Source organism: Magnolia sinica, chromosome 13, assembly GCF_029962835.1.
Source record: "Magnolia sinica isolate HGM2019 chromosome 13, MsV1, whole genome shotgun sequence".
In the NCBI taxonomy this organism is placed as follows: domain Eukaryota; kingdom Viridiplantae; phylum Streptophyta; class Magnoliopsida; order Magnoliales; family Magnoliaceae; genus Magnolia; species Magnolia sinica.
This window is the reverse complement of record NC_080585.1, coordinates 59,653,195-59,681,143: the sequence shown is the minus strand read 5'-3', so window position 1 is coordinate 59,681,143 and position 27,949 is coordinate 59,653,195. Positions and strand designations below refer to the sequence as shown.

Sequence of the window (27,949 nt, the reverse complement as noted above, 5' to 3'; positions counted from 1 at the left end):
TCACACATAACGGCAACAGTAATAAATCCAATTAGATATTCTAATTTATTAGTATACAACAAGCATAACAAACATCACCAAAACTCAAAATACAGCATATAAAAAATAAAATTAAAAACTACAGCAGATATTGAAAAGGCATTCTCTCTGTTTTTTTTCCCCCCCTTTTTGTTGAAAGAAAAAAAATCCACCCGTAACGCAAACTCACCAGCAGCCAGTTCTGATAGCCCCTCCTCCGCCTGTAGTAGAAGCTCAATGAGCTGAAGCAGGCTGTCAATCTGGGCCAAAAGGGAACCGGGAAAAGAAAAAATAAAAAGCATTGGAGAAGAATACAACTCCCTACCGCCCAGTTTTCGCACGCTTCATTCCACTTGTATTGAAGGGGGAAACGCTACCACTTGGCCGAGGGCTCTCCTCTCTAAAATTGGAATTTAGAAGAGCCAGCTCCCGTAGCTGTTGCCTCTTGTAGTAGTCCTGTGATTCATCCTGTAACCAAACGGACAGTCAGGCACACATAACTATAGAAGATTAACTTGTCATGCCTAATAAGCTTAAACCATGGCAGAAATTGAACTTGTAAATATATACAAAACTGGAATCAAATTATTTTTGGTAATGTTTAGATGTACCCCAAAAAACCATTGGATCTAGATTTCTCAGGTACTCGGTAATACATCGTTTTCCATTCAGGATAAGCATTTTTTCTTTTTTTTTGAAAGATAACGAAAGTCTGGTATAAACGAGTGCCAAAAAGGCAAGAAGCTATACACAAGAAGAGCTAGCACCACCCAAGCTAATTACAGGATAAAAGAATAATCAGCCCATTCAGGATAAGCATTGTTATCGGATTCCATCAAAATGGCAGGTTTACACCCCAAAATCATATCATCCACACAACTTTAGTCCATCTGGAGTGCAAAGTTCCTCCCCGGCAGTGTTACCTGGACAATTCTACTTTCTAGGATTTTGCCATGCCGACACTTGGGGACACTTGCACACTCCACAACACAACCCGATACTTCAAATTTTGTACAGTGTCCTGGTGATGTCATTGAAAAATACTGGATAAGTGAGGTTTCCAAACAAATTTCAGCATAGATTTTGTTTCACCTTCCTAGTTTTTCTTTTTCTTCATTTTTTATTTTTTGTATCAGAAATGCATTTTATTCGCCTTTTGGTAGGCAACAATTAGCAGGAGCAACTCTTCTTTGAGAAATGATCAAATACGGGGGCTGTATCTGAAGCTCGGATACAATGTTTTTCCCACCAACATGTCACATGTAGAATATCCAATCCGAGCAGAAGGTGAGCCATACCATGACTGTCACCTGACATGAAAATCAGGTTGATCCACTCATCAAGCGGGACACAACATCAAAATCAACGAACAGCCAATTGAATGACTCAGTTTAATGGTGTGGCCCACTGTATGAGTGATATCAGGTGATCACCATGGTGTGGGCCACCTTTTTCACAGTTTGGAGATTCTACTCATCACAGGTTGACAGGAAAAATGGCTAGGTTAAGTGTAACTTCCATATTGACGTTACACAGAGACATGGCAACATCTGAAAAATCACCCATTTAACGCCAACATTTGAAAGACACTTATTATATAATATTAGGAATGAGAAAAGGGAAAGTTCATCAGCTGGAGCCCACCATAAACCCTTCATGGTGGATATATCATGCCAGTTCACTTGCAAGGTGGGCTGCCCGAGTATGTCCAACATGGACCATTGATCAATTCTTTCTAACCATTCATTGCTCTCAAATACACAGGCCCACCTGGTGAATGGACCACAAACATATTTTGGGCCAAAGCATGTTCACGGTTGGCCCCACCTGATGAATACCAGGATATTGCATGCGTTTGCCACATTGGCATGCTTGCAGCAGGCCTCATCAATTACACTTGCAGGAATCCCATTAGCGGGCACTAAAACGTTGGTTGGCAGAAATCTACTTGAATGTACCAAGAAGGATTTGGAATTATATAATAGTATATGCTATGCAGTTATGGGAAAATAGTATATGCTATGTAATCACTACACACGGAGTCCTTACCTGGTGCATTGCACTCAATCTGTACACAGGGCATAGAAGCCCATGATCTGGACCATTCATTAGGTGGATCCCCAATCTAAAATATCATCCCATATGCCTCGGTTTCGGCCAAATCACATCATTTCAGTCTAAACAAGTCTGGGTCACACCCATATAGGAATTATCCTTGACTCAGTCCAACTCAGGGCAAGTTATGATGATTCAGGGGAGTAAGAGCTATTTATGATGTAAGCAGAGTTATTTGATACTTGGGCAGAGAGTGTGATGCTTGATACACATGCACTCAAAATTTGTACGCATGGCATACATCAAGACAATGTAAACCCTTCAAATCGTGGAATCCACTGTGGATAGGTCATCACCCTATAAGAAAGTCAAATAAAGTGAACTCTGCCTCTGATTAACAGACATTATTTCTAGAGTTTGACCTATTTACTAGTACTTATTTCAGCGATGCATCTAATATCCACCAATCAGCCAGTTACGACATTGAATCAATGTGATCAATCTATGTCCCAAGATATGGATGGTTTAATTTGAGTTACATGTATGCCATGTGTATGATTTCCTATCACCTGCATATCAACCATCCTACTCTGCCAAAGTATCAACATTTTTTCTTTGATTAAGTAGGGTATGAGGTTTGCTAATTCCCAATGTGATACGACGCATGGCAATGGTTCCCATTGACCATACCGATTTGACAGGACATGTAGGGGCGATAGATATTTCTCAAAGCTGTAGAAAATAGCAGAGAGAAGAAAGGAAGAGCAGAGGAGAGTGGAGAAGAAGAGAAGAACAAGAAGATATGCTTTTTCATTCTCTGTATGATTTTTTTTTCCCTGCTCCAAGCAGCAAGAAGAAGAGATTTTTAGTTTTTTTTTCTTAATTTTAAATATTTACTATTATTATTATTTTGTATCAGCTCGGCGGCAGCCGATTTTGGACGAGTTGTACTAGTTTTAGCGATTCATAATGGTTTCTGAACCAGATGAGTTGCAACCCGAAACTGTTATCTAAAACCATGGGTGGGTCCCACTGTGGATTGGGCACAACAGCAAAATCTCACTGATTGTCCAGAGTCTCAATCATTCAATCTGCAATCCGTTGATGGATGGTGGAAAAGAATATTGGCAACAATCAGAAATGGAGGCCAAGTATCCAAATCAACAGTTGAGATCTGACACCATTACGCTGCACGTGCAATTTAAATACATTGCACCAATCAATTGTTTAATAGCATACACAACATACTTGACCAATACAAAAATCTACCGAGTCAAGAATGTCAAAAATAATGTATTTCTTTAATGGTGAGATACGTACCACTGGTTTAAGCAGTTCTTCTATAATTTCCTGTGCCTGTCTCAGCCTTGCATCAACAACGTTGACAGGCAACTCAGCCTCAACCAAGATGTGCAGCGGATCGCTCAAATGCTCATAGCCTGGTCTTCCCCTTAGTTTCTCCTCCTTTATCATGGTCAAGTTTTCAATATGTAAGCATCACCTTCATCTAGAAATTTTCCTAATATTCAAAAAAATAAAAACAACAGAAGAAAAGAGGAAAACCTAGAGAATATGCTTTTACCAATCCCAATTCCATAGAAAAGTGCTTGTTAATGTTGTGCATGTGCACGCGGGGGGGCATCCATCAGGTTAGTCTGACCTTGTACATATTTTCCCAAAATAATCCTGTTCACTCGTCGTGTGGACCCTAATATTGGGAATAGATCGATGGGTTAGAAAATTCCATCCAAGTTTTTTAGAGCCGTACATTTGTTTTGCAAACTGTGGACCACCTGACAAGTGGATCAACCTGATTATTGGGCTAGGGAGTCAGCATAGTGTTGTTCTGATGAGTAGATTGAATCTCGGAACTATCAAACCATGCTGGCACATGTGTGGCATGTACATGAGCTTTATTGCAGACACATTTGTGCTTCACAGAGCTCCTTTAAGTTCTCCCATTGAAAAAAGAAAATACATATTGTCCAAACAATGCCACAAAAATAAGCAAATTATATCAAGAAAATTTCTGTTAAATGGGTTAGAAATGGACCATCTAGGAACATAAGAGCTACAAGTACAAGAACAACAGCAGAAACTACTACCACTGCTAATATAAGATCACAATACATAACATACAAGGAGATAAAATACGTGGCTTGAATTGCTAGCATTAACACTTTGGCGGGAACCTCGTGCAGGTGAAAAGCTTTCAGCGATCCATACTGTTCATCTGATGGGCCCCACCATGGATGGCTGATGCGGAAGAAAACTTCCCCACTGGACAACAGTATCTATCTAATTACTGGCCTGCAAAATATACCCAGCACTCGATATTCAATGGCCAGCAGTCCACTGCTTAGATGGCTGGGACTGTCTGATGGAGGGGGAGGTTTTTGGTCCGTCACTCATCCCAACAGGGTTCGGCAGATAAACAAATCACCAGAGGATGGGCCTCACAATTAAAGCCCAGTAGCTGAGGTAATTTGTACGATGAGAGAAGATCCAGTACTATCATATTATCTTAGTTTTCAAGCATTCAATATCTGTAGATGTGATGTTTATGCCAGATCAGACCTTTCATCATTCAGAGTAGTGTGGACGAGGCATGCCCAAAACTACAATGGTTGGGTGATCCCAGCCATTGATTGGAGGCCTATTGAGGATTTAAAGAGAAAACAAAATGGACACTTAACAAAGTCCAACAACCAACAGTCAATGTTAATGCAAAAATCCTCCAAGTGATGGCTATGTAGCCACTGATTGGAGGACTCTTAAGGATTACAAATGGGCAGATATTGGTAGCGGCTGCACTCAAATATGAACAACATGCCATTTTGAACAACAAATGTGAAATGACCCAGATATTATATATAACTCATTAAAAGAAGTCAATTTTGTTAATGAGGAATTATATACCATCCTCTACTGTGAAGGGAACTTCTTTTTTTTTTTTCATTTTTTTTGTTTATAAAATATTCGCTTTAAGTTGAATATACTGCACACCCACAAATCTTAATTTTTCAGGCTTCTATGAACCCGAAAAACATGTATCGGCTGACAGTCTCAAGAAACTGATCGAGATAGATGACATCACCTTTTCCCCTCTTCCTTACCGGGAGGGCAATCTTCTCTTTTGGCCCTTGCCTCTCACCTGGCCCAGAAATATAACCCAACCGAAAGAGCTGCCTGGTGATCCCTAGGTTACATCACGTCCGGTCATTGACTCCCCGTGCCGCTGCCGCCGTTTCTAAGACCGACCGACACCTCTTTATAGGGCCATTACAGCCTTTACGAGGGTCATATCGGGCCATTACGGGGGCTGTACCAGCCGTTATGGGTCATTTTTTCTGTAACGGCCTACGGTCGTTACAAACATGTAACGGTTGCCACCGTTAGCTTTACATAACAGCCATTATGGCACACCATGGTATAGAGGAAACAAAATTGAAGCACCATCAAACAAAATTGAAGCACCATCACATGATGCATGGCCGGTCAATTGGAGAGAGGGAAAACTAAAACAGAAAATACAAGCATGAAGCCAGAATCATGCAAGTGCAGCTTAATGCACAGGCTGGGAAATTGTAGTGTCGAATTTTCAGTGTACAAGTAGGGTCTATGGTCCCTTGATCTGAACCATTGTAAGATGGGGCAGATAGTTGATGCGCCCCCAAAAAAATCCCCCATATTGGAAGATCCTAGGAATAGAATATTCAGTTCTCTTTCAGTTGAATGTGAACCACCGCTGTTTTTTCTTTTAACCATTATCAATTGACCACCAATTCATAGTTAGATTTTCCATCTGGAAGATATTGGTGTATGGGCCAAAAACAACGGAACCCATAATATCAACGGTTTGGATTACTGAACCTAGGGCCTACTTGTACAAACTGGGAACCCAAATGTGCTTTACAACCATATCCTTAGCAGTGTATAATACCCTCTTTTAAGTTTTAAATATCTTGAGGTTTTTAATGGTGAAATAATCAATTCAGCTGACAGATTATTTCACCATTAAGCTGTGTTATGCCATCCTTGGCAGCAGTTTGAACATAATTCTCAATCACATCTTGGGACTAAATGAACTCATTTTAACCAAAACCCAAAGTCAGTTTTGGATAAACTCGAGAAATTGAGAAGAGACTTCCTCTGTGAGGGGACCGGAGATAAAAAGGAGTTCAACTTACTTAAATTGGAAGAAGTATGCAAGGCGACTAATGAGGGAGGAGAAGGTTTGAAAAGATTGGATCTTATGAATGTAGCTCTTCTAGGAAAATGGAACTAGAGGTTCGGCTCCGAGGCAGGCAAGTTGTGGAGGGAACTTCTTGTCTCCAAAATACGGTACTCAATCGGGTAGTTGGGGCATAAGGCCTTTTTCTCTTTATTATGCGTCCTATGTAGGGAAAGCTATAGCCGCCACCTCGAGCATCTCTTCCGTTTGGGAATTTCCTTCTCTCTTGGAAAAAGGAAATCATATTCGCTTCTAGATCGACATTTGGTGTGGGGATAGATCCTTACAGGATTGCTTTCCTGGGTTGGCCCATCTTGCCCCCGACCCTTTTCTATCACAATGGAAAAATGTTGCTTGTCTATTGGCAGATCCATTGTTTGGTCTCCTCCTTGTAGGCGGAACCTGTCGAATGGGGAATTCGAGGAATTTCTTACCTTGCTCAACCATCTGAAGCTTTATCTTATCTGCCTTCGCCTCAAGGCAAAGATTTGTTGATTTGGATAACCCATAGTTCCGGTGTTTTCTCCCTGCACGTGTTTTATGAGTTGATTGCTAAGCCTTCTTCAACGCATTCCTTCCCCTACCTTCAATGGTCTTGTGGCACTCCTTCGAGGATTGTGGCTTGTGTCTAGCTTGCACAAAGGAAAAGAATCCTAACCATAGACAATCTTCAAAGGAGATCTCTCATCCCCCCAAACACTTGCTTGATGTGTATGAGGGATATGAAATCTATTGACCACCTTTTCCTCCATTGTCCCTTAGCCCGTAAGGTTTGGGAGCAATTCATTCGCATTTTTCATATTTCTTAGGTCATGCCGAAGTCGGTTGATCGGCTTCTGTGGGCCTAGCATGGGGGTGTGTCGGAAAGTCATTCAGAGACTGGTGGCAATGGGAATCTTTTGGTATATTTGGAAGGCTCGAAACAGTCGATGTTTTCAAACAAGGACTTCTCAGTTGCGGAAATCATTCATTTGGTCAGATTAGCTGTTTCTGACAGGGCGCTTTTTGTTAAATCAGCTTTGAATGCTGATCTGTCCTCATGGTTGTTTTCTTGATCTTTGTATTCTTTTCCACTTTTGCGGCCTCTCAATAACATTTCAGTTACCTCTAAAAATGCTTATAATCCTTTACATTAGCACAATGATGTAGCTACATTCCAAATATTATATTATGTGTTCCTTGGTTTTAGTTTTGAACAGTCATATGATCCTTTACATTAGCACAAAGATGTAGCTACATTCCAAATATTTTATTACGTGTTCCTTGGTTTTAGTTTTAAACAGTCATGCTTAAAGAAATTGGTTTGGCCAATATTTCTAATATGCCAAAAAGATAAAAGTTTTGAGCAATTAGAAGTGCTAAAAAAGGAAAAAGAAAAATGTTCTATTGCTGCTTAATTCAACCATTCACATAATGCGGCGCTGAATCCAACTTCAAAGCACACCATTTGTCAATACAAACAGAAGATGTCAAAACTATAAAACAACGTCACCAAATTCTCATTGAGATGATAATCTGGTGAAAGCAAAGTGAAAGAAAATGTATTTACCTTGCCTGGATCTTTTATTGAACCTTTTCCTCTAATGTACACACGGCAGCCTGTAGAAGCTTCCACCCGTTTCAGTGAATTGCCCCTTGGACCCAATAGCCGACCAACAAAATTGAACTGATGATAAATAAAATTAGTCAGTCTTTATATGAATCTTTCACCAAGCATATTACTCGTAGAGTCTTACTAAGCCCACAAGCATCTCCACATGTGGCCATGTGCCAGTTGACATCCAAGCCATGCATTATGTTATCTGCATGTGTTTGTCAAGAGGTGTGTGAAGGCTTACGATAACTCTTTAAGTATTGCATAATACCAACATGAATAGCTGATAATAACATACATGAGGATAACTATCTACTGGAATTTCCAAGCGTAAGATCTTCTTGACAATATATGAACTTGGGCTTGCTGGTGCTCCTTGCCAATCCATTGTCATTCCCTGTGGCACACCTAACCTCTGCTGAAATACAAAGCGGACATCTAGTTTCAACAATGGTTGTTCGCTAAACTTCAATAGAAAATAAAACATAAGATGAAGCAAGGCTTCTCCTTTCTTTAGAATGGTGAACACAATTCACCAAGGAACTGTTCAACAGAAAATCAGTACGGAGAGGATTTTCACAGTACACTTGCGTGGCACAAATCATAATGGGGGCCCACTGTGAATATGACCCATCCGAGAAAACCAGCAAATCTGCTCATCAAGTGGGATGGAAATTGAATATAGACCATTGGTCATACATGGGTGGCCACCTGAAAGTAGATCAGCCTGAATTTTGAGCCAGACAATCACCGCAGCAGGCCCACCTGATGAATTGCCCGGATCTTGCATGTGTGATCCACATGGCACATTTTCCTCCAAAACAAGAAAGACCACTCTTTTAAATGCATTAGCAATGGAAAATCATAAAAAATAAAAAATAATTAAATAACTTTTCTTCCAAGAAAAGACATCAGAAGTTGAAATCACTCAAAACATATAGCAGCAGTCGGGCAGATACAACAGTTCTATCCACCTTCAAGACCATGCGGAACTACAGACCACTACAAGGGATATGGACTGTAGAATTTTACATTGGATGTTGCAGGGATTCATGATGCATAAAACGGATACTAAGATTTTTCTGTGGCCCTAAATTGGAAGCTTTGACATTGAAGATAATGTGGGTGCTCAACATAACGAGCAGATGTTTGCCTAAGCCCACAACGTCAGACACAGCTCTACACCAGAGGAACATACCAACCTGGAGTATCAGTAGGACATCTGAGTCGTTCATCAAGTGGCACCTGCTGTGTATAGATGTCCTAGCGAAGAATCAGGCCAGCCAACTCATGAAGAAGGCCACACATTTTACAGTGCATTGGGGATTGGAAAATCAACAATTCAGCATTTTCACAGGATCTAGTCCAAGGTGCACTAACAGTAAGCAAAAGTGAACCCACATGCATCTGATTAAATTTGAAAGGGAAAAGAAGAAAATAAGAAATTACTCAAAAAGGATATGCATGGTATCCTCAGGCATTGAATATGTAGAAGTTTGGCCCACAGTTTGTGATCTAAACAGTTGGCTGTGTATAGACCATCACGAAGATCTCCTTGATGAGATCCTAAAGCAGTGGCCTCCAGAAACTATTAGAGCAACAGTTCCCGTTCAAGAGATTGAAAAAAAAAAAAAGGCCAAAATTTTGCTAGGAAATATTTAAGCCATGTTTGGAAACCATGGATTCCATGCAAAACACTGGTAAAGAAAAAAGGGTTTTCCTTGAAGGTGCCGAATGGCAAAGAAAAAGGCAGATTCCACCAAGCAATCATTACATTTTTTTCATAATTTGAATTCTTGGCAGAAGAAACTAGGTGAGTATCGTGAGAGGAATATGTGATTTCCACTAGCAGTCCAAACAAGACCTCGAAAATGGAATCCATGCTTCAATAGTTCTCAGGGAAATCATCATTGGGTAATTGTTCTCTTTTCCTTTCTTTTGCCTTGGATTCCATGTATCCATGAAATCAGCGATCTGGAATCTGATCAAAAATTCTGGACCTCACTTCCGCAAACTCAAACTCCTTGGGCTGAGGATCGTATAATACCTCTAGATCAAATATGAGTGCCAGCAAAAACAAAATGGAAGGCATAAGACAAGACGGTTGTTGAAATTAACAACATTCATGGCTGTTTACCTCCTGTGGGAGACCATTCCATCCACCTAAACCCATTCCCCCGGGATTCGAGCCAAGGTTTCCAGAAGCCATGGGGCTGGGGCTTCTATGACGCAGCCTGTCATAATCTCCAAATCCCTGGTTTGAGACTGTGCCCGAGATCCGCATAATCTCTATCACATGAAAAGGTTCAGAATATAAGAAACTACTATAATAATTCCATGCAAAGGACATAAATAAGGAATGGAACCATTTTCCATGCAAAAAAGAAAAGAAAAAAAGATTCAACATGGTTATGCGTCATAAGAAACTCCAAGACCTCAAATAAGAACTAGAATTTAAGAAAAATGATATTATACAATGTTACCTGGACACATCTACTTTCTGGTTTTTGCCTTCCCAAACACTTGGGGACACTTGGACAGTCCTTACAGGATGCACCACTTCAAGATCGATAAAAACTATCTTAGGGCTTGTTAGGTAGTCAGAAAAATAAGTTCATCTCAGTTTAGTTAATTGTAATTCTGTATTAGAAATTACACAAGTTGTTGGTTATGAGAATTATTTTCAATCCCCGTAAAAAATTCATCTCTAATTCATAATTGTGATTAACTAAGCTGAGATGAACTCATTTTTATGTGCGCAAAAAACAGGCCCTTAGTGACGTCATTGAAAAGGGCCACATGCTCGACACTTTTGAGTGAGGTGACCACAGTCTCCAAACATTCTCATATTATTTTTAAAAAAAAAAAGATACATTCACTGTTCGAAATATCGGTATCACATTACGTGTTGCATCCCTGAGATACAGATACGTATCAGTCATCACAAGGGATATATCATCTGTATTAGGTAATTTATCACACTTTTTGAAAAAATGGGGAAACATTGGAAAAATGGTTGAATTTTTCAATTGAACTTCAGGGATTGTTAAAAAAGACCTTAATACACACTTTTAAATCATAACATCTCAAAAAAGAAGTGCACATAATAGGTTTCCTTTGTATAGGGTTCTAAGTTATGCATTGTCTAACTGAACTAATGCAACTATATTCAAATTGAATGCATAACATTTAGGGGTCGTTTGCCACCATGGATTTAGGGGGATTTGAGGGGATTTCAAATCCCCTAGTTGTTTGGCATCATAAAGTAACTCGGGGTTTCAAATCCCCTCGAAAGGGGGGGGGGGGGGGTGGCGTACATTTAAAATCCTTCTAAGAGTTGCATGTGTAACATGTGCGTTACTAGACTATTAATCTATTGGGCACATGGCCCACTAATGATAATCCCAAAACAATTAGATTATCAATTGCATCACTATAATTACTTTAATATAATGATCACCGCCATCCAAACATTGTCCATGTAAATCAACGGTTAAAAAATCGTTGGTTAGTCACTCGGACATGATCTTGTGCTTGTGGCCCATCCGAGACTTGGAATTTCATTATTTTCGGGCAAAGTATATATTTCAGCGGGCTTATTACAACCACTGTGTCAAACATTACATACGTTCACTAATTAGAGATACTAAAGTTAATTTAGTAATTAGATTCAAACCCCTGTAAATACACCATGCATAGATACTTTTGGATTAAAGTTGATTCTGAATCCAGGGTGCCAAACAATAAGAGGATTTCAAATCTAGGGGGTTCTGAATCCACACTCCCAAACAGGCCCTTAGAGTGTATGTGATGATCATTTCATCAAACACTCCTAATACTTTGAAATTAGTTTTAATTGACACCTGGTTGAAGGGAAATTTACAAAAATAATAATATTTTAATGTTTTTTAATTAATTTTTAATTAAAAATATTTTTTATTTTTCCAAAATTGACAAGAACTTAAAAAATCAAGGACTTGACCCTCATACATGCTTTATTTCATGTTTGGAGTACAACATTGCAAGCAATTTGGGAGAAATTGGGGAATTTTGAATTTTTCCCAAATCAAACCACCTACACTCAAATTCTAAAATTAAAATTAGAGTATATGTGATGATCATTTTATCAAATACTCGTAAATACTTCGAAATTAGTCTCAATTGACAGCTAGTTGAAGGAATTTTTTGAAAAAAAAAAAAAAAAAAAACATGGAGAACATGAAGAACCAATGGATATCAAAATCAAAGTTCCAACTTCATGATTTTTCGTGCAAAACATGAATAACCAATGGATTTATAACCATTTAACACTAATTAAACATAATTTCAACAAAAAAGAATAAGGGATCAAAAATTGAAAATGCTCACCGAATCGAACATGTGGGATATATCGACACTACCTGTGTGTTTCGTATCACATAGGTGGGATACAAGATATATCGTGGGATATATCTGCCGATATCGTCAATATTCAAAACATTGGACACATTCTCTTAAAGTTTTGCTTGTAAATTTCTTTTGTCAAGGAGAAGATTCTCACTCTTTACCCCATTCTCTTGATGTTGAAGAAACTATTTAAAAGGAATCCAACTTAATCTAGGATTTATTATTATTGTGTCTTTTTTCTTTCTTTTTTGAGAAGATAACCATATCATTAATGATGGGAACATCTCGCGCACACGCACGTACGCAAGGAGGAGGGCCCCACCTTCGATCTGGATCGATGACGACATCCATGGAGGGCCTCCTAGTCAGAGGACTGTGTTTTAGTTCCTTGGGATGGACCCGATCATTATGTGGATCTCATCATTGGATCTTTGCTTATTACCGTTATTAGAAACATCATGAACGGTTTAGATTGCATTGATTAGTTGTTATTTTTTATTACTTCATCTTTAAGTAATAGTATGCACACATGGCGCGGCTTTTGGAGTTTAGGTTTTTCTTATAAATAGGCAACCCCTTATAGGGTTTTTTTTCATTAAAGATGATTAATAAAATTCTGCATTTTCCTGCTTCTCTAATTCTCTGAATTGTGGAAACCTAATTGGGTGCGAAACCCTCCCTTCTTCGAAGGACTAACTACTGTGGTGCGAAGCCACACCCATCCCAAATCGCCCCCATCTCCTACCCTCCATATTCTTCATCTCCTATAGCCATCCCCTCATCAAATCCACCCACGTTTGCAGCTAATCTTTCCCCTACAGCAGATTTCCAGAAGCTGGCCCTACAGGAGGGCTGAAACTTTGGTGGAGCACTGTGTTCAATCAATCATCCTTTGGCTTGAAATTTGGAGGGAAGGTGGCCCAACCCTGGCCGACAAGGCCCTAGCTGGCCGATTCCATATTCGTGGGCCCCACACACGTGCAGGCCGCCATCCATGCATGTGCGTCAGGCCTGCTTATTGTCCACACGTGCGGGCTGATCACAGGTTCCCTCTTGTCTCTATTTAACTCCTCTTTCACCTTATTTCCATAACCCTAACCCTAGATCATCTCAAATCCCCAAGTTCTATTCCAGTTTTGAAACCCTAGGTTTTCCCGAATTGAAACATATGAATCCCTTTGATTGGGGAAATAATCTTTTGCATGTGTGAATGAATCCACTCTCCTTTGATCATTGTTTGGTCTATAATTTAATTGATCCAACCCTAGCATGTGTAGGCTTGGACCCTTGTGGATTCCCCTTGATTGAATGCTTGACTTTATGTGGGATGTGAAAGTTTTGTAAATGTTTCTAAATTAGTATGATCTAAAGTCTGAAATCTTACATATCATGTTTAATTTCCATGTCCTGCATCAATTAAGCTCTAGAAAAAGATATGAAGCAAAAAGCGACTTGAGATGCGCAGATGACCCTCTCATCACCCAACAATGCTCACAAAAACCAAGAACAAATAGCGAAAAAAAAAAAGAGCACCAATCCAGAGCAGCCAAAACCAAATACAATTGATGCCCATTCTCTCCATAGAGAGTCCATCGAATGTTTACAAACTCAACAAAGCCCCACATAAAAACCATCAAAACAATGCTCCACTTCAAAAAAGTGAGCAACCGTCTTCAGAAAACTTTCAAAATATTTTACTATGTACCATGGGCAATTCATGAGTCATGTTCTTTTGGCTTTTATTCTTTGCATGTGGTTCACTGAGTTTTTTTGGAGAGTAAGTCATGTTCAATCATTCATTGCAAGTGTACATACAAGATTTTAGTTTTGGTATGATTACTATGACTTTCAATGTTTCTTAGTTGATTCTGTTAGTTTATACTACTACCGATTGGTTTTTACTAGGATTACATCAATTTTGTTCAAAATTTCATGACTTTTATGTCCTCATTGTTTTCTTTTCTTTTATTATTATTTATCAATTTATTTAAATTTATATTATTTGCATAAGTATCCCACTATCTAGATCTTTGGAGTTTGTCATGCCAAACACTTTAAGGCACTTTGACATTTGGAACTCGTGCCATCCAAGAAACATCAGTATGTCGAAGGGCTAGACTACAATGTGCACTTGCCACAATTTATCAAACAGAATTGATTCATCCATTTTAGTTGTACATGTGTGCACACGTGCGTCATTCCTAATCATCAAAAAACATGGGCCTTGCTGTGGAACAGGAATAGCCCAAAAATCAAACTTGTTTTGGCAATCTCGCCATCTATAAATAAATAAATAATCTAACCATTAGCATTGTAAAGGAAAAGGTCAATCTTTTGCTTTTATTTCTCTTGATTATTTCACTTTTATTGTCTTTTTAATTGGCTAAGAATATGTTTGGCTATTTTACATCTCTACACGATCCAATGGATGGACAATCATGTAGAACATGATTAACGGTGAGATGATCTCCGATCCATGTCATCAATGTTGTTCTAATGCTCGCTGATGACCACTGGTGATCACCATTAGTCGCCTAGCCAAAGTAAAAGTGTCGATGTAACCTGTCGACGCCTACGTCTTTGATATGTACGGAGTGGTGGTGTGATGTCCGCATCACCCTTGCACCTATGGACGGGGAGAACCGCCCTGAAACTTTCCGAGTGGAGGGGTGGTCCTTCTTACTTGTAAAGGATTTCATAAAATAATCCAATGAAATGAGAAAGATGTATACCTTCGTTGTGAAGGGTGAAGGGGAAGGTGAGGAAAAAGAGCTTGTTGTGATTTAGAGAAATTAACTCCTATAATGAGGGAATTCGAGGAGATTATCCCATAAGATCTCCCTGATGGATTGCCCCATACAAGAGACATCCAACATCCATTGACCTCATTCGAGGTACTAGTTTGCCTAATTTACTAAATGATACACTTAAGCTCCAAGGAAAATGAAATCTTACAAAGTAAGGTGAAGTTGATTCATAAGAGCATGGTCTGGAAAAGTATGAGCCCTTGTGTTGTACCAATTATGTTAACGCCTAAGAAGAATGGGAGTTAGCATATGTGTGTTCATACTTGAGCTATCGACAAAATCACCATTAGGTACAAATTCCCTATACCATGTCTGGATTATATGTTGGACATGTTAGAAGGGTCAAAGGTGTTTTGAAAATAGATATGAGGAGTGGGCATCGCTAGGTCAAGGATTAGACCAAGTGATGAATGGAAGATGGCCTTTAAGACTAAAGATGATCCGTATGAATGGTTAGTAATGTCGTTTCAACTTTCCAGCACACCTAATACCTTCATGAGGCTGATGAACCAAGTGCTCAAAACTTTTATAGGTCAATTCATTGTGGTTTATTTTGACGGCATATTGATATGAAGACGAACATGTTGGCGGAGATGCCTACGGTCCTTAATAAGCTCTACATAAATCTTAAAAAGTGCAACTTTATGACTAATAACCTAGTATTTTTGAGCTATGTTGTAAGTGTCATACTATCATGGGCATTCGTGTTGATGAAGAGAATGTTGGGGCCACTAGGGAGCGGTCTGCTCCTATGAATGTCAATGAAGCCAGGAGTTTCCAAGGGTTGGTGACTTTCTATCATCAATTCGTGAGGAATTTCATTTCTATTGTGGCACCCATCATGGCATGAATCGAGAAAGAACAATTTTGGTACACAAAGGAGGCCACGCAAAGCTTCACATTAATTAAAGAAAAATTATCTACTACTCCTATTGAGTGTGTTGCCTCATATGTATGGATCAAAGCTGTCTTGTCCCACGAGCACGGGCCAATAGCCTTCTACTGTGAAGGTTAAGCGACACACGTAAGAAGTGGTCTATATATGAATTGGAGCTATATGTTCTGGTCCAAGCTCTCCGCTATTAGAAGCATTACCCTATACATGTATAAGGGGAATTTATTTAGACACATACCACTAGGCCTTAAAATTCATTAACAACCATATCAAAATGAATCACATGCATACCATGTGGGTATCATTCTTGCAGGAATTAAATTGTGTTGAAGCACAAGTTGGGTTGGCAGAATAAGGTAGTCAATGCACCGAGCAAGAGGGCTTCTTTGTTAGTCACCCTGAGCAATGAAATTGAAGAGTTCCACTACTTGAATTGTATGTTGTAATTGTAAATGAAGATTTCAACAAGGAATGGGGCAAGTTCCAAGCAGGGCAGCTGTCAAAGTTGCATATACAAGAAGCGTCCCTCTTCAAAGGGAATCACTTTTGCATTCCCAAGTGCTCCTTTCAAAAGTGTGTTATTAAGGAATTGCATGGGGGAGGCTTTGGGTTGTGATAAAAGCATTGCTCTCATTATGGAGTGATATTGACAATCGCAATTGAAGAAGGATGTGGGAAATTTCGTGTAGAGATGCCTTGTGTGCCAAGTGGCCAAGGGGCAGCCCCAAAACACCGACTTTACACCCCCTTACCTATATCAGACATACCGTGGGAAGATCTATCTATGGACTTTGTGTTGGGACTCTTGCAGACTCAATGAGGTACGAATTTTGTGTTTGTTGTGGCTAACATGTTCTCTAAGACACATTTCATCTCGTGCAAGAAGACGATGCATGCCACCAGCGTAGCCAACCTTTTCTTCAATGGGTCATATGGTTGCATGGGGTGCCCAAGACGATTGCTTGAGATTGTGACACTAAATTTCTTGGGCACTTATGGAGGAATCGGTAGAGGCAGTTTGATATGTCATTATAGTACAACAGGACGGATAGACGAAAGTGGTGAACAGGACACTAGGGAACATCATACAGTGTCTCTCTAGTGATAAGCTCAAGAAATGGGACTTTTCTCTTGCTCAAGTAGAGTTCACCTTCAACAACATGACAAATAGGTCTACAAGCAAGTCTCCTTTTTAGAGTATGCATGGTCATGTTCCTAAGCATACACTAGATTTGGTGCTGCTACCAAAGATGCCAGGAATGAGCATAATAGCTGCAGAAAACATGGTTGAGAGGATCATGGCAATGCATGTAGATGTGAAGAAGAAGCTAGAAGAATCGAACACAAAGTACAAGGAAGACGCAGTCAAGTAGAGGCTGTAAACCATAATCGAAACTCAATCAACAATACAGTTCTAGATCTAGGATCACAAAATGCATATGCAAACAAGTTTATCAAATAGAAACCACAATATCGTAGATCTAGTATCTTGACCGTGTGATTCGACGACGCACACAACAACGCTTAGGGCATGTTTGATTTTTCCAATTACACGGTAAATGCTTGCCAACGGACTATTATTACTTGTCAACATTGTTTGGTTGAGGATTTGTTGTTTCGAAAACCATGTAAATCTTGTGTAGCTTCCATGTGTTTCTACACGCACAAGGCCCACCATGATGAATATGCCATATCCATGCTGTCCATCCGTTCCATAAGCTCATTTGAGGGCATGATTCCAAAAATGAGGCAAATCCAAAGATCAAGTGGACCACACCACATGAAACAATGGTCCTGATGAACCTTAACCATTGAAAGCTAAAACCTTCCTAGGGCACACACTGATGTTTATTTGTCATCCAACATGTTCATAAGGTCATACGAACATGGATAAAGGGAAAACATAAAAATCAGCTTGATCCAAAACTTGTGGCCCCCAAGAAGTTAACAGTAAGCGCTCAATACCCGCTATTTATTGTGGTGTGGTTCACTTGAGCTTTGGATCTGCCTCATATTTGGGCTCATGCCCTAAAATGGGCTGGCGGAACGGATGGATGGCACGGATATGATATATACATCATGATGGGCCCACTGTTTTCGCGCCCAAAATCCTTTCCCGCAAGGGTGTTCAAAAACGGTTATGTATTGGCCGTAACAGCCGATACGTAATGGTAACGGCCGTGACCGTTACGCGTTACGGGGTCGTAACGGCCACCCCCTCTTTTTTGTGCCCGTAACAGCCATTACAGTGCCGTAACAACTATTACAGGCCTAAAGAAAAAAAAAAAAAACTTACCTTTTTCTTTCTTTTTTTTTCTTCTTCTTCCTCTTCTTCTTCACGGGCTGCTGCGGCTACGGCAGCAGCAGTTGTTGCGGGCCTGCGGCTTCTTCTTCTTCTTCTTCTTCTTCTTCTTCTTCTTCTCTCTCTCTCTCTCTCTTTTCTTTTCGGTTTCCCTCTTCTTTTCATTTCATTCTTGAAAAACAAATGGACTGCGTGGCTGTGTTCAAATTTCATTTTTAAAATGTCCTGCAGACTTGCGGTGCACTTGCACTGTTTTGTTACGTGGGCCCCACCTTGATTTATGTGTAGTATATCCATGCCGTCCACTATAATGTTTATTTTCCGTCGAACTTGTTCATAAGGTCACATAGACATTGACCTTGATGAAGGGGGAACACAAATAATAGCATGGTCCAAAAAAAAAAAAAATGTCTTAACAAATTTTTAATGGTGGGGATTAAATCCTTATTTTGTAGCTCAATTAAGATTTGGATCAGCCTCATTTTTATGACCATGCCCTAAAATAAGTTGGCAAAAAAGGATGGACCACATGGATATACAACAAATGCATTGAGGTGGGCCCCACTTTTAAAGGGATACTCATTAGTGGTCCGCCGAAGATTTAGATCTACCAGAAGATTTGGACCATGCCTTAAAATGAGTTGGCACAACATATTGATGGCAATATACATCGAGGTGGCCCGCCTGGCCCACTAGTGGTCCACCTGAGATCTGGATTTACCTTATTTTTTTCCAATGCCCTTAAATGAGTTGCCAAAACGGATGGATGACATGGATATATAATACATAATCGAGTGGACCCCAGTACATGGCCCTAAAAATTTATACATGACGTATATATCAACTCAAAATTAACCAATTAAATTTTGGGACCATTGTTGCTAAGTCACAATCCCAAAATTAAATAACTCCTACAATTTTCACCATTAGTTTGCATACACTTGTTTTTTGAAATAGGACCATTTGATATTTTTCATTTTTCATTGTCTAATAAATGTCCACCAATCCATTAGTGGAATAAGTGCCAATAGATTGCATTAATTTGAGGCTAGTTTGGGGCATCAAATGGTCCCCAAACCAGCCTCGAATCGACAACACTATTTACCTCAATTTATTTTTAATTTTTAAAAGATTTATGGGGGAAAATGATATTAAATTATTAGGTATATGAATTACATAATAGGATGCAAAAGTCCCTAAACTCTATATATTATTATATTGAAATAAAATGCATGTGAGTCACGAAGTATGCAATGCGCTAGCACTATAAACAAAAGGAAAACTTGAAAATATAAGATGTTTTGGTATTACATTCATTATAGTAAATTTATATAGATATTATATAGTTAGAAAACTAAATATAAAAGGTTTGCAATTAATTCTAAGTTGTCAGGTTCATAAATCCATCAGACAACACAATATAGCATTCTCACCAAAAAGTGGACCGTTACACCACCATAAACATGTTCCAAATTATAAATGAATGCATATTTGGAATATTTAGAATATTCCGGATTTAATGGATATTTTTCCATAATTTTTTTACCAAAAAAAATAAAAATAAAAAAAATTTGCACCATTACACACCCCATATTGGCCGATACGGGGCGTATCCGTATCGGTAACGGTGGGCACCGTTACGCCCACCGATACCGTTCCCACCACTTTTTTGCACCAAAACATCACACTTGTCAACATCAGCTTTAGGACAAGAGTTGTAATTACAAGTGTAAATAATGATGATGCCTAATTTACCATGTATTTTACCTTGTAATTTGAAAATCAAACAAGCTCTTAAGTATGATCGGTCTTAAAGATGAATGGTCTTGATTGGCAACTTGTACATTCGACATTGTGGATCACTCTTGGTTCACCTTCTCCCCCAAACTCTCTCAAGTCTCAATGAGTGTGCAACAAATGAGAAGCCTCACACAATGTTAAGCTTGGTAGAGGGGCCAAGGTCCTCTATAATTTATAGGCCTTGGTTTCCTTTCCATTTAAAATAAAATAAAAAAATTTTAAAAAAACGAAGCTTATAACCTACTCATTTCATTAGTGTTAGCCACTAAAGGATCGTGAAACCAATGGGAGTTAGATGCAATGCCCATGTGTTAGAAATGGGGAGAAACAACATAATAAGTACGAGCATGTGGGCCACACCGATATGATTCTAACATTCTCCCACTTGGCCCATATGCTAAACACTATAGTTTTAATACCATTTAATTCAAAACAAATTGAATTTTGAAAACGACTCATCATGGGCTTGATCTCAAAAGAAACTTTTTACGTGATCAAGCTTTTGAAAACATCCCAATCAAAATTCAAAGCGACAAATCAATCATAATATCTCATTAAATGAAACTACTAATGCAAATCATGGCGGTTGTATATCAATCTCAATATACTCCCTTCCATGCATTACAACACTAGCAACCTCACCTAACTCATTCTCTAATCAAGGAAATCATTGGATAATCACATCAATGCCTCTTTACACATAATGCCCACTAAAATGCTTTTAGCAAAGGTTTTTCCTGTTAATAAATTGTTCATACCCATACGTGTCTGCACATGTGGAAACAACAAAGAAATACAATCATTCATTAATGATATATTGGAAGTGGCTACAATGAAAACACATCAAAAGCAACTCATAAAACCCATGCTCCCTATAGGGACTTTGGCCCCAATCTTGTTGTTAAGGGATCTGCAATCATGAGCTTTGTGTTAATGTAATCAATGGACACTTGATGATTTTGAACCTTCTCTTTACGACATATTACTTGACCTCCATGTGCTTGGCACCACTATAGTACTTGTCGTTCTAAGAGAAGAAAATTGTTGTGGTATTATCACAATAAATTCTCAGCGATTTGGCAACAGAGTTGACCACGCCAAATCTTAAGATAAACTTTTGCAGCCACATACTATAGCTCATAGCCTCGAAACATGCCATGAACTAATTGAAGCAGTTGTAATCGTTTGCTTTACGCATTTCCAAGAGATTGTTCTACCAACTATAGTAAAAGCACCAAGCCTGAGGTAGACTTCCTACTATCTAAGAAGTCTTGAACTCCTTATAGCACCCTTCTTTGTGTGTTTGGGTTTGCTTTTCTTTAATGCAGTCCACAAACATTGAAATTAGTGAAGTCCGGAGATTCAAAAATCTCGTGCTTCGCTAACTTCCCCATTCTTTCTTTGGAAATGTCCCAGACACATTTCATTCCACTATTCACATGCAAGGTGATGAGGGACTGAGCAAACAGGGGGTTTATATTTAGCTTATATACCAACCATCACACCAATCAACAAATCCAACACCAATGTTTTAAATATCGACGATATCGGCCGATATATCCCATGATATATTTTGTATCCCACTTGTGCAATACGAAACGCACAGGTAGTGCCGATATATTCCACATGTTCAATCTTATGATCATTTTCAATTTTCGATCCTCTTTTTTTTTTTTTGAAATCATGTTAAATTTGTGTCAAGTTGTTACAAATCCATTGGTTCTTCATGTTTTACATAAAAAATCATGGAGTCGAAGCTTTGATTTCGATAACCATTGGTTCTTTATGTCCTCCATTTTTTTTCGAAATTTTCCTTCAATCGGCTGTCTAATTTCGAAGTATTTAGGAGTATTTGATGAAATGACCATCACATACACTCTAATTTCAAATTTTGTGTGTAGGTGGTTCGATTTGGGGAACATTGAGGAAAATTCGAAATTTCCCCAGTTTCTCTCAAATTGCTTGCAATGTTGCACTCTAAACATGAAATCAAGCATGTATGAGGGTTGATCTACTAATTTGTTAAGTCCTTGTTAGTTTTCGAAAAATAAAAATCATTTTTAATTAAAAATTATTAAAATATTAAATTTTTTTTCAATATTTTCCTTCAACCAACTGTCAATTGATACTAATTTCTAAGTATTTAGGAGCATTTGATGAAAAGATCATCACATACACTCTAAATGTTATGCATTCAATTTGAATATAGCTGTGTTAGTTCAGTCAGACAACGCTTAGCTTAGGACCCTATACAAAAGAAACATATCATATGCACTTCTTTTTTAAGATGTTATGATTTAAAAGTGTGTATTAAGGTTTTTTTTAACAATCTTTGAAGTTTCATTGAAAAATTCAACCATTTTTCCAATGTTTCCCATGTTTCCCAAAAGGTATGATAAATTATCCGATACAAATGATATATCCCGTGTGATAACCGATATGTATCTGTATCCCAAGGATGCAATATGTAACACAATACCGATATTTCGAACATTGTCCAACACAATGGCCATACCTAAACATTTTGAATTTATCGTTACCAAATCTGAAAGTATAACCTTATGTATCATGTTTGGGAAGTGAAATTAAGTTCCGCCAAAAAGTATCAATAGAATATAATTGATATCTAGTGCTTATAACTAAACAGTAGGTCCCTACAACTTCCATTCTAGCCTTTATTCCATTTCCCATGATGATAGTTTACTCAGCCTTGTTTGGGCTTCGAGTTTAAAGGAATCCCCACATGGAATTAAAAACATGAACCGTAGCGCCAAAGTCAAGCCACCAAGTATTAGAAGGGACGTCAATAAGATTAGTTTCAAAACATACTTAGAGAAAGGGGGTACATTTCTTTTCCAACCATTTCTTGCTTTTCAGGTAGTCATTCTTTGTGTCCCTTCTTTTTACAAAAGTAACACTTCGCACCTCCATTTCTCTTATTCTTCGCTTGTAAGCGAAAGCCCTTTTCTTTCTCATGATTTTTCTTTCTATTTTTAGACTCTTGAGCTACCATATGAACAGACAGTTGTCCTTCTTGTTTCAATCTTGCCTCCTCTTGTAAGCACATGTTGGTCAGCTCACTGATAATAATCCATATATCCCTTCTAGGTATTATAATGCATGTTGGATGGACCAATTGTATAAGTAGAGAGGTCAGGACAAAAGAGAGGATTGGATAAACTAAAAAAGGAAGGAATCTTCCACTTTCGTATCCAGTGATTTCAGTTTGGCAGCAATGTTTGTCATTTCTGGGATGCGTCCATGAATACCACATATTCCATCATGTTTGAGGTTAGTAGTAAGAAGGGCCATTAGTGTGCCTACCAATGATTTATCAGCATTGCAGAAACACTCGATAAATTTGAGGTATGTCTTCACTTTAGAGGATTCCACCACAGACATTCTAATATTATTTGCAATGGTCATCTTTATAAACATTAAACTTAGCCGATTTGACCTCTCCCACAACTTATAGAGTGTCTTATCTTCCACAGAGGTTTCGTTAGATGGCACAAGGGGTGGATCAATATGGAGAGCAAGATCAACGTTCAATGCACCAAGTGCAAACTAAACTTTTGCTCATACCAGCAAAAAATGATCCATTAAACTTTTGCTCATACCAGTAAAAAATGATCCATTGAGGACCAGAATACTTGAAGCATGCAAATATAATGCAGGTACTTCAACTAGAACAAGGAAAATTCACATATTTACAATGATGAGAATCGAGGTAACTAAACCCTGGCTTTTAGAGGTTTTTGAGATCTTGAGAGATTTCGAGTGTTGAAGTTATGCATGGCTACCCGCTAGATAACGAAAATTATCCATGTATAATTGTATCCTTGCTCTCCAAATGCCAAGTTTCACTAAAATCATGTTGGATGTACCAATGGCATATACACATTTAGAAGGGATGTGAATCCCGTAGTATATTACTATTTCCTTGAAATGGAAGAGGTAGGCTACAATATGTTTGCCACATTACTCAAATGGCGTTGATCCATCCATTTTATTTGTACATGTGGTGCACATGTACGTTATTCTTGATAGTCCAAAACATGGGCCTTATTATGGGAGAGCAATAGCCTAAAAATACACACTGGCTTTGACAATCTAACCATCTTTTTTATTGGAAACAATATAACGACCTACTATTCTAAAGGAAAAAGATAATCTCTTTGCTTTTGCTTTTGCTTTTGCTTTCTTTTATTTCTCTAGATTATTTCACTTTAGTCTCTTTTTAATTGGACTAGGATATTTTTGGCCATTCTTCATCTCTATTATACACCATACATATATATGATGTCCAGTCCCAATCTGTTTAAATGAGAAAAAGTTTCCTCTTGGTTCTTTTTTTCCAATTGTAATAACATTGTTAAAACCCCGAGACAAGCAATTGAATTCAAATCGAAAAAAAAAATCCACAGTTCGACTTGAATCCTATGGGCTGTGATGAAAGAAATCATATCATCCTAGGCCAATTCAAATACTATCCTCAGACCTTCTTGAGTTTGCTCAACTGAAAATTGGTGATCCAAACTGTTGACCTGATGGCCCCACCACAGACAGCTAATGAACCAGAATATTTCAGAATAGAAGATCTTAGCCCTCCAGTCATCAACCATTTCTGTTGAATGTGACCATATTTGTATTTTTAACTTACCATCTATTTGCAAGCTATCTATTGGATGGCTAGTATTGTCCCATTGGAAAGATACGTCAAGCACTGGCTATCATGATGGGAGCCAAACAGAACAACAGTCTAGATCACTAAAACATGGACTTACTTGTGCTAACTTGCTAGCCTGAGGAAACTATTCATACTCTTGGGTGAGAATCATACAATCCCTACCCACAAAACTCATGGTTGGTTCATACAGTTTTGTGATTTTAAACAGCTTTCAAGTTAATTTTAGTGCATGAAGTGGGGGAAGATGAAGCTGAATCACCACTATGCTGGCAATGAGCCGAGCCCGGGCTGAGAAAAATTAAAATTTTGAACAGGCCCGACAGGTTATGATGGGCCTGATCAGTTCAAAAACAGGACCTGAGTCAACACAGACGCAACCTTAATCACCGCTTATTCACAGGCTTCTTTTCAATGTCCAATTATTTTGGTTGCACAAGCATACTTTGTTACCACATTAAAATATCATTTGCTTTCTAACCAAAAAAAAAGCACCACTTTGAAATCAGGCAATGCAATCCAACAAAAATCCGTGTACAAAACCGACCTGAAAATCAAACAATTCTACAAAGTGATGCAACCAAATGGCCACATGTGCCGATTGATCAAGATTTGAAGAAAAGGCCCGCATCTCACGCGAGTACGCTCCGCACGTGTGCACAAGAAAATGCCCACTTTTCCTTTTTAGCCATCATCACTTTCTATTTTTTTTCAAATCTCTAAATTAGGAAGTCTGCTCTTTCTTTCATATTTTTATTTTTAGGCAGGGAATAAATTTAAATATTTTCTTATCTAAGTATCTTCTTATTTTAAGCATTTTCTTAATTATAGAATGCTTTGTTACTTAGGTACTTTCCTATTTCATAGATTTTTAGATTTCATATCTTTTATTACAGATTGTGAGGTGGATTATAAATAGGACCTATGTCCTATGGAATAAGACAAGCTGATTAATATTCTCTTTATGAAATTTTCTTATTTTCTACGGTAGCTGTTGAAGGGGGGAGAGTGATCTCTAGTTCTAGACTAGAGGACTGTTGAGCTTGCTCACAGTCTTGCATTTGTGATCTCTAGCATCCGGCTAGAGGATTGTTGGATCTTTTCCACAATCTCTTTCTTTTCTTATTGATTTATTTGCTTTCCCCTTCAGGTTTGTATCACAAAGACCAGACAACCTGACAAGAATGCATCAAAGCACTCCCTTGAAAGAAGAAGAAGAAGAAGACAACAAATAACACTCACCTTGATTTAACAGACGGCTGCATATTGGAAGAACTTGCATGAAGGGGCCGATTTTCTGGTGTTCTGCCAACAGCTCTGTCAGGTACTGACTAAAACAAGAAATAAGCAAATCCAGATTTCAGAAACACCCAATGAAAAATATACCCTTTTTTCCAGTACAGAAACCGATGAACATCACAACAATGAAAAGAAAAAAGAAAAACAAGAACACCCAACAAAATAAACTCTCTCTCATCTTCTTTATTTATTTATTTATTTTTGCATTTTCTGTCAATGTCTAACTAAAACAAGAAAAAACCCCGATTTCGAAACACCCAAATCAATCAAAAACCCCAAACGAAAAAAAAAAATGGAAATCAAAGAAATCCCAACAAAATAAAACCTCAGCTTTCTTTTGCTTTCATCTTTTTACTTTTTTCTCTTTTTTCTTTTTGATTCAGTGCCTACTGACTAAAACCAGGGAAAAAACAAAAACAAAAAAAAACAAAAAAAAAAAAAAAAAAGCAAACAAACAAACAAACTAAAAAGTTCAAAAAATCAACAAAAATCTGATTTTTTTTTTCTTTTTTCTTTTTTAGGGGAAAGGGATGAAATACCTGTCCATGTCTGGTGCGTTTCTAATCTGGGGAGAAACCGCTCTTGCTGGTGAGAAGTTGTGATTATATAATCCTGACATCTCTCTTTCCCTCTCCCTCTTTTTTATTAGAAGATAGAAAGAGAAGGAAAGAGAAGGTGTGCAAAAGGTCTGTTCAAGTGCAGAGAGAAAAGGCGTTAGAGAGACGGTAGGGTGTATGTTTTCTTTCTTAACATGCGCACCCTCTCAAAAATGGTAAGAGGAGTGTGTAAACGAGTGGTGCATTTGGTCTCATTTTCCGGCGTTAAATAGCCTTAACTGAGAAAACCACTCTGTAGTCCGCGGATTACCTCAAATGAAATTCCAATTCGGCTGGCTGGTATATTCCTACTCATGGCCATGGACTGTTAAATTAATATTTCACACCATGGATGATACATGCCATCTATATTATTTGATATTATTGATTTATTGATTGCATATGTTGAATTTATTAAATGACCAATGTCTTGTGTTCAATCCAATTTTATGAATGGTTAGCGCCGATGACCTTTTGAATTGATTCTCACAATTTGAGGATTTATTTAGCCTAATTAGTTGGCTTGGCTTACTACAATTTTATTTCAATACTCCTATGACTATTTGTTGGAGAAATGGTAGTGGACCACTCTTCACATTAAGAGATTGAAACATTAAATTGCGTAATGGTTGGTGCCATAGAATATCCGGCCCATGTAATAGATGAGAGCAATATGAAATGCATGTTAAGATTTGTGCTGAGAAATCACACAAATATGGATATAGGATAGCAATCCAAGAGCACCAAGCTATCACAAGAAAACACAAAAATTTAACGTGGAAAATGCTTTCGGGAAAAAACCACGGCACAAAGCGACAGAAATCCACTATGAAAACATAAATTACAAAGGGAAAAGGACTTACCTGATTCGAACAATCTCGAATCTCACCTTGCTACACCCTTTGAAACCCTAGAACCCCTTCTAGAAACCCTTTGAATACCTTTAGAAAGCCGTAGCATACTTTAAAATGGCCCTAGGGACTCATATTTATAGTTTAAGAAACCATATTTTTGCACCGACCTTGGAACAGTCCAGAAATTGCATCAAATTTACGCAGTCTGCATAACCTTCGACTAATCGAGCCAGGGCTTTGACTATGTAACGTCTTGAAAGAATCCATACAAAGACCCAAGTATCACTTCAGGCAGAAATCGCTGAGGATCGAATCATGTAGAAATTAGACGAAAATTAATTAAGTACTAAACTGAAATAATCGGTGAATTAGTTCGAATCGCTTTCTATACGATCTGTAAGACCCAAAACCATTAGAATTGC

The 27,949-nt window shown here is 38.3% G+C and overlaps 1 protein-coding gene across 4 annotated transcripts; it reads right to left on the bottom strand.

Moving 5' to 3' along the window:
- Positions 1 to 7: 7 nt before the first annotated feature.
- Positions 8 to 26,878, bottom strand: LOC131223795 (KH domain-containing protein At3g08620-like). 4 transcript variants are annotated; one of them, XM_058219306.1, is made up of 8 exons: positions 26,617 to 26,878; positions 26,021 to 26,109; positions 10,039 to 10,190; positions 8,200 to 8,319; positions 7,857 to 7,973; positions 3,394 to 3,537; positions 344 to 486; positions 8 to 239 (listed from the first exon to the last, which is right to left on the bottom strand). In XM_058219306.1, exons 1-8 carry the CDS (start codon positions 26,694 to 26,696, stop codon positions 119 to 121), a joined length of 966 nt encoding a protein of 321 aa, XP_058075289.1. In that variant the 5' UTR covers positions 26,697 to 26,878; the 3' UTR covers positions 8 to 118. The 4 variants fall into 4 exon arrangements, with proteins under 4 accessions (XP_058075289.1, XP_058075290.1, XP_058075292.1 ...); XM_058219307.1 differs by having other exon boundaries at positions 8,200 to 8,316; XM_058219309.1 differs by having other exon boundaries at positions 26,021 to 26,105.
- Between the last annotated feature and the right edge of the window lie 1,071 nt (positions 26,879 to 27,949).

Excerpts from the sequence above, each read along its gene's own strand:
- LOC131223795 (XM_058219306.1), bottom strand. The coding sequence starts at position 26,696 with ATGTCAGGATTATATAATCACAACTTCTCACCAGCAAGAGCGGTTTCT. Across the intron at positions 8,320-10,038 it reads GGAATGGTCTCCCACAGGAG|CAGAGGTTAGGTGTGCCACA; the intron begins GTAAACAGCCAT and ends TTTGTATTTCAG. Across the intron at positions 7,974-8,199 it reads CAGTAGATAGTTATCCTCAT|TTCAATTTTGTTGGTCGGCT; the intron begins GTATGTTATTAT and ends ATTTATCATCAG.